This window comes from Lipotes vexillifer, unplaced genomic scaffold (assembly GCF_000442215.2).
Source record: "Lipotes vexillifer unplaced genomic scaffold, Lipotes_vexillifer_v1.1 scaffold134, whole genome shotgun sequence".
Lineage (NCBI taxonomy): Eukaryota > Metazoa > Chordata > Mammalia > Artiodactyla > Lipotidae > Lipotes > Lipotes vexillifer.
In genome coordinates, this window is record NW_006787464.1 from 623,133 (window position 1) to 637,281 (window position 14,149).

Below are 14,149 nucleotides of genomic sequence, written 5' to 3' on the forward strand. Positions count from 1 at the left end.
CGGGGCCGCGCGGGCCGGACCCCTCCGCCGAGGCGCGCAACGACGCCCGTGGCCCGGCGCCCGCCGCGCTGCACCCGGAGGAGGTCGCCGCGCGGCTGCAGCGGATGCGCCGGGAGCTGAGCAACCGCAGGAAAATCCTGGTGAAAAACCTGCCCCAGGACAGCAACTGCCAGGTGTGGGGACGGGCTGCGAGGCGACGCGTCCCGGGGGCTACGGGACAGAGCTTTAGAGAGAAGCTGCCCACGCCCCCCCCCCCCCCCCCCCCCCCCAGGCTGGTGCCCGGCGCCTGGGAGCGGTCCGGGGGAGGAGGGGGTCGTGCAGAGTTACGAGAACGGTACTTGGCTTTTGCAGAGCCCTCGGGGTTTGTGAGTCCGCGGTCACCCCGCGAAGGACGCACATTAGGAAGCTGAGGCTCGGAGAGGCGAATGGGCTTGTCCAAGGTCACGGGAATGTGGAGCGTTGTCTCTAAGTTCGGCTGGTTCCTTCCTTCCCCTGATGGCCCAGGGTGGTGTACTGGGGGTTAAGGGGTCGGGGAAGTAAGTGAAGGAGAGCGGAGGTGAGCTGCGGAGCACAGCTTGGGGGTGGGGGACAAGTCTTCGGGAGCACCCTGAGACAGGCGCAGGGTCTCAACGAGGTCCTCGCGACTTGGTGTGCCTTGGGGGGCGGGGTCACGGGAAAGCTGGGAGTGAGTTTTGCTGTTGCAGGAGCACTTGACCAAGTTTGTATGAAACAACTCTGTCCCCTCAGTTTGCTAAGACCCTGGAATAGAGAGGTTATCGCTGCGGTTTGGGGAGCCTTGCAGCCGTCTTCTCCCCGCCGAGTACCGGAGGATTTGTTCCTTAGTGACTCCGAGGAGGCTTAAAGATAGACTACTCTGTGTCTTTGATCCAGATTAACTGTTGCTTTAAGCTCTGCATCTATTTGACTTTTTTTTTTCCTCCTCGATTACCAAAGTTACGTGCTCATTGTAGGAAAGCTAGAAAACACAGAGAAGCGCAAAGGGAGGAATAGAAATCACCTGTATTTTTGCTACTTAAAGATAACCATTGTTAACGTGGAGTATTATCTTTCTTTTCCTGGGCGTATGTATTTTTTTTTACCAAAAAAAAATCGAATTTCTTTGACTGTTAAGGGTTTCTTGTCTAGATGTTCACGTATCTTTCACATTTAATTGGAATTTGTATATTTTGTGGGGATGGGGAGGGTGGTCTGTCCTGGTGGTTGCAGATTTGGGGTACTTCGTGTAGTTCCTCCTGTAGTGGGATGCATGGAATTGCAGGGGAGCTGCCTGTTGATAACTGCAGCGGTTCTTCCATTAGATCCCTTAAATATAGAGACCAATGCCTCATTACTATGTAATTAGACCTTACATAGCCACTCACAATAAATGTGAGCATGTAACCTTATAACCCATGTACATGAAGGGCCATTTTGTTTCAAAAACAATGTAAAAAAGTCTCTGTCAGTGTTTGTACATCTCATCCCTCTTTCAACTCTTTCCATGGTTGTCCACTTCCCCTCAGGCAGGTGATGTTTTGTAATGCTCTAAGGACACCTGCAATGGACTGATTTCATAGAAGCAACTTTCCCGTGCCCACGCGAGTATAGGACAGCAAGTGAGCACAGAAAGAGGGAGGCTTGGAAAAGGCAGATGGAATTAAAAAAAAAATTGAAGAAATAGCTACTATGTGTGTAGATCATCTGGAAGAGAGGTGGAGAAGTGTCTTAATTTCCTTTGTAGAATGTCAACTATTTTTGTTATCACATTTCTTTGCATTAATTTTCAAAATATTTGAACCAAAAATTTTAGATAGTTCTATCTGTTCTTCCTTTGGTGTTGGTATCTTTCTCATCTCTTCTCAAGAGACTTGAAAAAATATATTAAAGAGTCCAATAAAAGGAACAGTTAATTACCTGTTGTTAGTGATGGAGAGAGGTTTTATGAGAATTACACTGATTTGTATTTTTGAGATATTCTTTCTCTGTTATGAATTTATGTTTCACCTAAATTTTAGGATTTTTCTGTAAGGTAGCAAGCATAAACTATCAAATAAAGTTGGTTTAAGATCTGTATGTCTAGTTGAGTCTTTTCCTGCCAAGTAAAGTATCTTAAATTTTTATGCCATGCTTTTTGAGAGCTGAAGAGTTTCATCTATAATCAAAAAATAAATAAATAAAAGTTGTTAGGACCTAGAGACTAGTTTCCAGACTTGTCCTAGCCTTTGTTTTTTTCTATGATGATTTCCATAACAAAATATTATTTTAAATATTTCTGATAATGTAGTTTTAAAATTTAAACAGATCAGTGTTTGATTACAGATAACATTTGTTTGAGTAGTGTTTTTCTTTTTTCTATTGTCTTCAGTGCTTGTACCTTTCCTAAGTTTTCTGATCACAATCATATTATAAATATCAATGGTCTGTGTTACACGAATAAGTAGAATAGACCGAAGTATGCTAAGTTCGAAAAGCAGTTAAAAGACACTCCTTTCTTCAGAGTATTTAAACTGAGTTGCTATTTTTATTAGTCCAATAAAATTAATATTTTCTTGATCTACTTCTCAAGTTGTAATATTTTCTTGAATATGTTCTGCTAGGATTTTTTGTTTGTTTTATCTTTTATTTACCTTAACAATTATAATTCTCTTTTTACCTAGTGGCTGCATTTTACTGTCAATTTACTAGTGAAGAATTAAGTTTAATCTTATTTTGTATCTTTTAGCCAGTATCAGCTGGATAAACTCCTATTTCCTCCTTATGAAATGACTAACATGGTAAAAAAAAAAAAAGTTACTACTTTTTGTTCAGTTTCTAAGTAATCAGATATTTTATTTTTTTTAATCAGATATTTTAAATACCCAAATTCTTGTTCTTTTCTAGAAGAGTCTGTGTTCATTTATTCTGGAATATCACATTAAGGATCAAAGTCATTCCTAACTCTGGTTCTCAAACTGTATAGTTATGTTTCTAGAAAAGCTATGTTGATGATTGATCAGTAGGAGCCCGATAATTTTTTCTTAACATTTTTAAAACTTGGGTATTTTCTTTATTAAGCATAGTTTTCATAAGTCTTACTCATATTTTGTTTAATTTTTGGTATAACAGCATATACCAAATAGGATCCCACAACTTTACACTTCCTATGATTAGAAGGCACACTAAAGGTATTATTTTTTTTTTAACATCTTTATTGGAGTATAATTGCTTTACAATGGTGTGTTAGTTTCTGCTGTATAACGAAGTGAATCAGCTATGCATATACATATGTTCCCATATCTCCTCCCTCTTGCGTCTCCTTCCCTCCCACCCTCACTATCCCACCCCCTCAGGTGGTCACAAAGCACCGATCTGATCTCCCTGTGCTATGCGGCTGCTTCCCACTAGCTATCTATTTTACATTTGGTGGTGTATATATGTCCATGCCACTCTCTCATGAAGGTATTATATTTAAGTGGGAGCTTTTAAAGGTACAAATGTCAAATACCTTACAGTAGTAGAAATACTAACTCTAAAAAAATGAACGCCTTTATACTAATAAGTTCTCAAAAGAATAGTTACTGTGGCGTCTGTCAGGCGCTGTCTGGTGATCATCGTATGCTTTCCGGAATCCTCCCAGCCCTCAGTGTTCTTGTAGCTTCAACTCTGGTTCATATCCTTTTCATCTCTTGCACAGTTACAACCTTTCTGCTTGTCACTTACCCTCATTATTGTGCCGTGTCTTATTTTTTAGCCCATCCTGCTTACTGTTTCCCTGAGAGAGCTTCCCAAAGCACAAATCTGATATCACTCCCCTATTCAAAACAAGAGAAAACAACAACAAAAATCTTTGGCTCCACATTCCCAGCACTGCTTCTCAAACTTTCCCTCAAATTCTCCCTCATGTGTCTCTTCTCCTCAAATTGTAAGGAATAGTGAACCTGAATTAGCCTACGGCAAGAGTGAAATTGCTTTGAAGCTTCATGTTCTGTCTGAAAAATTCATGTTAATTTTATGTTCCAGGAAAATTGGATTTAATATAAAAACAGTGACAAACTCATTTAACTTCCCTCCAAGTTTTTTACATAAACTTGACACTTATGGAAGATGCACCACAATTATCCTATGATTTTCCATACTCCTGTATTACCATGGAGTACTCAGACCTCACTTGAGAAGCATGACATACTAGGTTAGAATTCTAAAACTCTAGGCTTTTTGTGACTTGGCCCCTGCCTACATTTCTAGTCTCATTTTTGATTGGTTCTACATTGGATTCTACTCTAATTTTTTCAAGCTACTTCCATCCCTGAGTACTTCGTGCCACTGTGATTTGGTATTTATGTCTTTGTTAGTGTTTTGGAATGTTGTTATAGTGATTAATTTATCATGAATAATATTTATAATAATTATTAGAATTATTTATAGTGAATAATAACAATGCTGTGAAGACTGGTTCTTATTGTAGCCATTGTGTATATGTGTGTGTCTATATGTGTGAATAGTCTTTTGCAACTCTGACTTTAGAATTTTGATTAGTTAAGGTAATGCCCTAATATGTGGTTTTTAATTGTATTTCTATAAATTGTTTATACTGTATGGTTAACCTGATTCTGTTTCAGTAGCATTGCTACTGGGGTTTCAAATTGGAGAAACAGTGACATTTATTTACTATATTGTTTCAGTTCACTCAGTTGTTTTCTTACATATCGTATGCATGTACCCGTATTTTGTTTTTGTTGTATTTATTTTAAAATCTGAAAGAGATTTTATTGTGTAATTAGAAGAAAATGAAGTGATTAGGGCTAAATAGAAGAAACATTCTATTGTCTCACTTTGGGTATTATTAACTTTCATTTCAAAGTACTCTATTAGGGTAGTTGGTTGAGAAGCTTGATGGTTAATTCATAGAGGCCCATTTGAAAGCGTAGCACTTTTTAGAATAACAAACCACCAAATGTAGGAAACTGGTTGATTTTCCTTTCAAAATCTATTTATTCCCATTTTTCTTTTATGTTATTCAAAAACCAATAGAATTTTCTCACATGCTTTGTGTTCTTTAACTGTGGGATTTTAAAATATACATGATTTGTTTTCTCTAACAGTATATTCAGTAATTATTGCCTCTTTTTAAACTGACAGTACTGGGATGTTTTTGCATTATGAAATCATTCTTTTTCTTATTGAGAATGTCATTTTGCTGACTTCCAAAAGTTACTTTTCTTAGTGTAGTAGTTTGTACTACTTAAAAGTTATCTATTATGTTTTCTTTTTTAGTGTAGTTAATCAGAATTGACTTACGGGTTCTATGTCTCTTCTGTGTATTTTATTATCCTATTCCCAGTGTAACAAGAACACTGAAAGCTGCTAAAGAAATATATTTCTACATTTCTGGGACACCACTGGCTCAGTGAATTTCTAGTCTTGGCAGAAATTCTTTAAAAATTGTTTCAGCAATGCTTGTTCTTGCTCTGAAAACACATTTGAGAAGAGGAGTATTTTGTGGTTTGCATCACAGTGCTGAGTGTTAAACAGTCCAAAGATGTCTCCCTACCTTATAGCCAGTGACCCTTAGGGTCTCCAGGGCTCATGTCTCATCTGTGGGCAAAAAGCTTTATGCTTAGCTCTGCTTAGCCCAGCAGAAACAGGCTGATGAAAGAATGTTAAAACATAAATAAAGAAAACAAAATCATCTATAAATTTATGTATCTATAATTGCTTATTAGAAACCCTGGCTCTGTTTTTACTTTGTTTGCCTAAGAGGCATTCGCCTCAGTCGTAGGTGATAGTGTGCCCTGAGGGGTACTGAGTGAGAAGTGGGGACATCAGACCACCTAGAACACTTGGGGTTGTAGGGGACTGACTGTTGCTAACCATGGGCTTTCTGTAAACTTTTGTAGATAGTCTCTTTAAAAAATTCTCTCCAGTTACTTAGTCTTTGAGTGTGCCATCTGTTTCTTGCTGAGACCCTGACACTGTTGCCTACTCAGTCTCCGTTCTTCCTCTTGTCTTTCCTAGTAGCACCCAGATTTTCCTTTGAGGACCTACCCTCCATTATTTAGGGACTGCATGGTTTGAGTGGATTTGCTTTCTGTCCCTATCTGTAGAAGTGACATAAACCAACAAACAGACTTCTTCTCTTTTGCCATTGGAATTGGTTAAAGGATGGACAATAACCTGGATGTAAGCCAGTCAGCACATGGTAGTCCCTTGGCCATAGTTATTATTTCAGCCTAGTATAATAAAGAAGCTTAGGACTTTGGTTGTTAAGGTAATTCTTTCTTCCCGCGGGATATGAATGCAGAGACACATTGCTCAGATGTAGCTGACATTCTGAGGACAGAGCAGACATCCAAAGGAGGATTGACCTGAAAAGAAAGAAAGAAAGGGAGGGAGGGAGGGAGGAAAGGAAGGAAGGAAGGAAGGAAGGAAGGAAGGAAGGAAGAAAAAGAAAAATAGAGGCTGAGCTAGAGCCCTTATCAAACTATATATGAAGCTTGACCTACCTTTGCATTTCTTAGTTATGCAAGACCCTAACTTCCCTTTATTTTTCATTTATTTCAAGTTGGGTCTTATGTTATTACCAACCAGTACTATCCTAAATAATACAGAATTTTAATTAAAAAAACATGAAATTTTATTATTGAAAAGGATGGTAGAAGACATTTTATCCAACCCTTTTGCTTAAGACATGAACACAATTTACAGAGTCCTGAACACATGGTTTCTAGCACATTCTTAACACCTTTGGCTTCAAAGAAAACACTGTTTTGTAAGGTATCCTACTCCATCTTCAGACAGCTTTTGTTATAAATGTATTACTTATATTAAATATGTGAAATTTATTTCCCTGAGATTTTGATTTCTTGATCCAACTTCTCCCCTCTAGTAGCATAGAGAAATTATGGTATTCTCTTTTTTAACTTATAACTTCACCTCCTTCAAACCACTACAATTAAGACATGAGTCTGAGTTTCCTCACCGTCTTGTTTATTTTTCTCTGAACGCACAGCACTATCATTTTGTCATTGCATCTCTTAAAATGTGGCGCCCGAAATCGAGTATGGTAGTCTAGTTGAGATCTCCTTGTAATCCCTCAGCCAGAGCAAATTCTCTTTTCTCTGGATTTCTATAATAACAATAATAACCTTTGTTTACTAGATGCCTACTGTTGCCAGGCAGCTGCGTCATTTACATTATATTTAATCCTTCTTTCAAGGCTGTGAGATCAGATTTTTTTATTCTCGTTTTACTGATAGGGAAACACAGATGCAAAATTAATGTCAAGCAATTTGCCCAAAGTCATTCAGCTTAGTAGTAGTAGAGTGGAGAAAAGCTAATGTCTTTTTTATTCCGAAGTTTATATTCTTATCCCACACTGTATTATGATTGTAATTCCCCTGCATACACTCTATATGGTGTTTCAAAGGACAGGGATTATGTAATATTTACCTTTGTGTCACCAGTGTCTAACCTAGAACCTGACACATTGTTCCAAGGGAAGTTTAAAACAGAAGATGACCCACCTATTTGTTTTAAAGTGCTGTACTTCTGTTAATGTGTCTGACACATGGCAGGCTTTCAGGATTAGTTTGTAAGATGAACAAATTTTGCATTGTAAGACTCTGTTAGCTTTTTAGGCAGTGAACTCCATTCACATATAATTATTATATCAGTCAACTGTTTATTGCATGTGAGTAAGTTGAAAGCTATAAACCCTCTCTCCAGAAAAGTTCTAATGTTCATAGGCACACAGAAATTTGCATGTAATTTCAAGGGGCTGTGGATCTCTTGTAATTTACCCCTGATCTCACTCTGGGAGATTTTAGACCTAAACTGAGAAGCACCTTTCCACGCCACTGTAATTTTGATTATGTGTTTGGGACTTCACCTGAGTATAGACCATTTGAACAGGTCCAAAGCTGCTTCTTGAGAAGAGTTTTCAGCAGAAACTTCTGTGGGCCACATTTATGCATATGTGGGATCCTCTCTCTGGGCAAGAAAATAAATCAGACTTCTTAATTTTCTTTCTAAGAAAGTCACCTGTGTCACTTTACGTTTGATGTAAAAGCTCATTGTTCTCTGGTCACCCAGTATTACTAACACTTTACCTATTGTGCCTGACACAGGGTGGATGTACAGAATTCTTTTTCTTAGAGTCCAAGATATTACAGTGTAATGTTTCTCACTTAACGTGTGTTCTTACAAAGGTTGATATAAAGAATGTCACTTTAAAACATATCAAGACTATTCACAATGAGTATTTGTTGATACAAAGGTTAATATAGGGCTTCCCTGGTGGCGCAGTGGTTGAGAGTCCGCCTGCCGATGCAGGGGACACGGACTCGTGCTCCGGTCCGGGAAGATCCCACATGCCGCAGAGCGGCTGGGCCCGTGAGCCATGGCCACTGGGCCTGTGCTTCTGGAGCCTGTGCTCCACAACAGGAGAGGCCACAACAGTGAGAGGCCCGCGTGCCGCAAAAAAAAAAAGGTTAATGTAAAGAAAGTGTCTCTTTAAAACATATCGAGACTATTCACAATAAGTATTTATTGCTATGAAAAGTTTCCCTTTTTTGTTGGATTTCTGAGTCTCTAACTTATTGTGAGTCTCTCAACTTGTTTTCTAGGCATTTGATGCTTAATTTTGTGCTTATTTACTCACATTATCGTTAGACTTCCTTCAGTCCTTATGCTTGTACATTTTCTTTGTGAATTTGAAGGTTTCTGTTAAACTTTTGTTACCACCTAAATGCCAAGATAGCATTAGAAATCATTGCATTTGTTTCAGCCTGTATTTGCACGCATATTCTTTGCCTCTTTTCCTGCCATCCCTTCACCCAGCTCCAGCCCGCCCCACTCTATCCGCTTTGCCCCAGCTAATCAGTTTTTATATCTTTCTTTAACCCACTACAGTGATTATCTGCTTCTAGTTCCCAGCTTGCCTTTATTTCCTGAACTTTGGATCTTCTGTTACCCTCAAGTTCAGCTGCTGGCTTTTGACTTCAGATTAGTCTCCTTCTCTCTGAGTTTATACCTTGTTCGTTTTTTGCATCCTGATCTAGAGTAGAAGTAATGGCAATAAACAAGAACAGGTGAATCTGGGAAATTTTAAATTTTAAAATAATCACAAACTTACAGAAAGGTCGTAAGTACTGTACAAAGAACTTTTTTTCCCTAAACTGTTTGAGAGTGAGCACTGACCTACTCTATCAACCTGAGTACTTTACTGTGTACTTTCTACAAATATGGACTTTCTCCAGCATAAACACGTCACTACCATCAAACTCAAAATACTAGCATCAAATCTACAGATTGCGTTTAAGTTTTGCCAGTTTTCCCATTAATATCTTTTATAGTGAAAGGATCCAGTTCAGAATCATATATTGCACTTAGTTATTGTGTCTTTTTAGTCTTCAGTCTGGAAGAACTTGTCTTTTCCAGCCTTGACCCTTATGAAGATTACAGGCCAGTTACTTTATAGAGTGTCCTTCAATTTGGACATTCCATATAATTAGATTAATTCTGCATAATTAGACTCAAGTTACGTAACCTTGGCAGGAATATCACAGGGTGATGCACGTTGTAGATTTGTCCCATTGCTGATAAAGTTAACTTTGATCCCTCTGATTGACTTTTATTAAAGTGCTATCTGCCAGGCTTCTATAAGCAAAGTTTTTCCCTTTGTAATTAATAAGGATTTTTGAGAGGAGATCCTTTAATTAAGACTGTATAAATATTCTACAGGCCTACCTCATTTTAGTGTGCTTTTCTTTATTTGCTTGTCACAGATATTGCATTTTTTACAAATTGAAAGTTTGTGGCAACCCTGCATCAAACAAGTCTGTCAGCACCATTTTTCCAACAGCATTTGCTCACTTCATGTCTCTGTGTCACATTTTGGTAATTCTCACAATATTTCCAACTTGTTCATTATTATTATGTTTGTTATGGTGATCTGTGATCTTTGTTACTATTGCAAAAAGAGTATGATGTGCTGACAGCTCAGATGACGGATAGCAATTTTTTAGCAATAAAGTATTTGTTAATTAAGTTATGTACTTTTTTTAGACATAATGCTACTGCACACTTAATATACTAGAGTATAGTATAAGCATAACTTTCATATGCACTGGGAAACCAAAAAATTTGTGTGACTCACTTTATTTTGATATTCACTTTATTGCAGTGGCCTGGAACCAAACCCACAATGTCTCTGAGGTATGCCTGTATTCCCTTTCTAGTGTTCAATTTATTGATTTATTATTTTATATCAAAAGTAAACTCTTGGTTTCCTATGTTGTTCAATGGTTTATACTCCATTACTATCATTACTTACCTTGATGCTTTAATTGTTTTACGTTTGGACAGTGGGAGCTTCTTTAAGCTGGCTCCTATGTCCTCTTTTTAAATAAACTTTTTGTTTTGGAATAATTTTAGATTTACAAAAGAAGTTACAAAGAGAGTACATAGAGTTCCTATATATTCTTTACCCAGTTTCCCCTAATGTTAAATCTTGTAACCAAGGTACGCTAGTCAAGACTAAGAGATTACATTGGTACATTATTATTAACTGAACTGTAGACTTTGGATTTGATTTGATTTTTTCATTTACGTCCTCTTCCTGTTTCAGGATGCAGTCCAGGGTACCATATTGCGTTTAGTTACCACATCTCATCTCCTTAATTTACATTCTGCATCAGTTTCTCAGTCTTTTCTTGTTTTTCATGATCTTGATAGTTTGGTCAGAAACTTTTTAGAACACCCCTCGGGTTTGTGTGATGTTTTTCTCATGGGAGATTAGGGTTATGGAATTTTGGGAAGAATTCCACAGAGGCAAAGTCCACTTCTGATCATGTCGTTTCATGGGGTACATGACATCAATATGACTTTCACTGGTGATGTTAACCTTGATCATTTCCTTAAGATGATGTCTGCCACATCACTCCTCTGTAAAGATACTATTTTTCCCATTCACGGTTCTTTAGAAACAGGTCACTAATTCTAGCACACACTTAAGGGAAAGGTCTTTTTTATTTTTTTAAATTAAAGTACAGTTGGTTTACAATGTTATGTTAGTTTCAAGGGTACAACATAGTCATTCAATATTTTTATAGATTATACTCCATTTAAAGTTATTATAAAATATTGGTGGGCTTCCCTGGTGGCGCAGTGGTTGCGAGTCCGCCTGCCGATGCAGGGGACACGGGTTCGTGCCCCGGTCCGGGAAGATCCCACATGCCGCGGAGCGGCTGGGCCCGTGAGCCATGGCCACTAGGCCTGCGCGTCCGGAGCCTGTGCTCCGCAACGGGAGAGGCCACAACAGTGAGAGGCCCACGTACCACAAAAAAAAAAAAAAAAAAAAAAAAAAAAAAATTAGCTATATTCCCCTGTGTCATATATTATATTTTTTCCATAGTACTTTGTACCTCTTCATCCCCTACCCCTATTGTGCCCTTTCCTGTGTCCCTCTCCCCACTGGTAATCTCTAGTTTGTTCTCTATATCAGTGAGTCTGTTTCTGTTTTGTTATATTCATATTTTGTTGTATTTTTTAGATCCCACATGTAAATGATAACATACAGTATTTGTCTTTCTCTGACTTATTTCACTCAGCATAATACCCTTCAGGTCCAACCATGTTGTTGCAAGTGGCAAAATTTCATTATTTTTTATGGCTAATATTCCATTGTATATATATACACACATACCACATCTTTTTTATCCATTCATCTTTTGATGGACACTTAGGTTGCTTCTATATTTTGTCTACTGGTCCTGTGTACTTTTGACATGTCCCCATCATTGAGCACTTCCTTTGCTTTTGACACAATACGTTGTTGCAGCTTATATTTTACTTTCTGTGCTTTAGCTCTTGAATCATCCATTTCATGAGAGACTGAATGCTTGTTTTCCCCCAAGTTCATATGTTGAAGCCCTTACCCCCAGTGTGGCTGGGGTCTCTGTGGAAGTAATTAAATTTAAAGGAAGTCATCAGGGTGGGGCCCTGATCTGATAGGATTATTGTCATTGAAGAAAAGACACCAGAGAGCTCTCTTTCTGCTGTGTGCCTCACCCACAGCCCAACCCCAATGTGTGCAAGCACCAAGGAAAGGCCATGTGAGGGCATAGGGTGAAGGTGGCCATCTACAAGCCAGGAAGAGAGATCTCAGCAGAAACCAAATCAACTAGAACCTTGATCTTGGAATTCTAACTCCCAGAACTGTGAGAAAATTAAGTTTCTGTTGTCTATGATATTTTGTTATGGCAGCCCTAGATGACTTTTATAAAGCCTAGTTTCTTTTAGGGGAAAATACTATTAAGAAGCCAAGATCTGGGAACTAGATGTACTCATTGCCTTTGAGCTATCACTGCTGTCAGTTCCTCTTAGTAGGCAGAGCTAGAGAATATATGAGTGTATGTTGTGTGTACACACATATATTTACACCTATATCTGTCTGTCTGTTGAAAGGAATGAGTTCACACTGATATATCAAGTTGCAGTCTAACTCTGTAGAGTTCTTTCTAGTTCTCTTCCATTCCATGTTTGTTACTTTTTTTTTTTTTCTGACAGTGAGAAACCTGGTGTTCATTGTCCTTAATATATTTACTTATTTGAACAATCCTCCTTTAAGTAATCAATCTCCCATCACCACTGCAGATGACTGTGCCCTCCCGCATGCAGACACCCACCTCATCTAATATAAGCTCCATCCTTCTGTACTGGGCTGTTCCACTGGCCAGAAGGCTTCCTCACCTTGCCTGAGTTCTGACTCTCTGTGCTGGGGTTTCCTTCTGTGCAGACGTCCTCCTCACCTTGCTTGAGCTCTGAAACCTGTGGTATGAAATAAGATATTTTGTGTAAAATATGTGTAAGGGTTCAGTAAGTGATATCTATTATTAGTGGTATTGTGGTAGGCAGAATTTAGAAATGCCCCCCCCAAGATTTCTAATCCATGGAACTGTGAATGTGATAAGATATCACATGTGTGATTGTTACATTACATGACAAAAGGGGATGTTTGCAGATATAATTAAGGTTACTACTCAGTTGACTTAGGGGTATCAAAAGGGAGATTATTCCAGTGAGCCATATCTCATCATACTAGCCCTTTAAAAGCAGAGTGTTTTCTCCAGCTAGTAGCAGAGGGAGAAGTCAGATGATCTGAAGCACAAGAAGGGTTTGATGCACTGTTGCTGGGTCTGAAGATGCAGGGGGGCCACATACAAGGATTTTAGAGCAGTCTCTAGATGCTGAGTGTGGTCCCCAGCTGACAGCCAGCGAGAAAATGGGGACTTCAGTTCTACAATTGCAAGAAACTGAATTCTGCTAACTGCCTTAATGAGTGGAAGTGCATTCTTTCTTAGAGCCTCCAGATAAGAGCCCAGCCTGCCTAAGCCCTAGATTTTAGGCCTTGAGAGACCCTAAGCAGAGAATGCATTTGAGCCTGCTGGGACTTTTGACCTACAGAACTGGGAGATAATAAATGGGGATTGTTTTAAGCAATTTAGTTTGTTGCACAGCAATGGAAAATGAATACAGTATTACATCCTGGTGATATTGGAAAGAAAAAACATTTGTGTCAGAGAAAAGGAGATCGTGATTTCTGTAGGATTATTCTTTGGGAGACATGGTTATGTAAATCTATCTCCTGGGGATATCTATAAGCAAGAACTGCACAAGGAGAACCTCTTACTGCTAGATATATAATATTCATTAATTTGAGGTATGTAAATATTTTCTTTTAAAGAAGAAATGAGTTATGTATTAGGTTAGTGTAAAGAGAGTAATTGTTTTTTCTTTTTGAGCACTTTAAACATTGGTTTATGTTCAGATTGTAAAATAATCTTAGAAAAAATACTGTATTGGAGTTGATAAAGGTAATACGTAGAAACATTCATGCACTTAACAAATATTCAAGGTCTGCTTTTTGCCAAATGTTGGAGACTTTTTTACGAACAAGGCCAGATACGTGCTATTTGCTATTAATAAGCCTACAATCTAATGAAGATACAGATATATAAGCAGTTAAAATACAGATGATAGGTGCTATAAGTGTTGCGATGGAAAAAGTAAAAAATGTTATGGGAGCACAAAAGAAAGATACCTACTCCACACCTGAGAGATTCAGAAAGGCTTCTTAGAGAAACTCATTTAAGCTGAAAACCAGGGAAAG

At 38.4% G+C, this 14,149-nt stretch overlaps 1 protein-coding gene across 1 annotated transcript in view; it reads left to right on the top strand.

Annotated features, from left to right (window-relative positions):
• The window catches only part of RAVER2 (ribonucleoprotein, PTB binding 2), a 141,189-nt gene that overhangs the window by 38,118 nt on the left and 88,922 nt on the right, over positions 1–14,149 (top strand). The window contains exon 3 of the mRNA XM_007460117.1: positions 33–173. Coding sequence (XP_007460179.1) covers positions 33–173 — 141 coding nt within the window. The remainder of the gene's footprint in view (positions 1–32; positions 174–14,149) is intronic.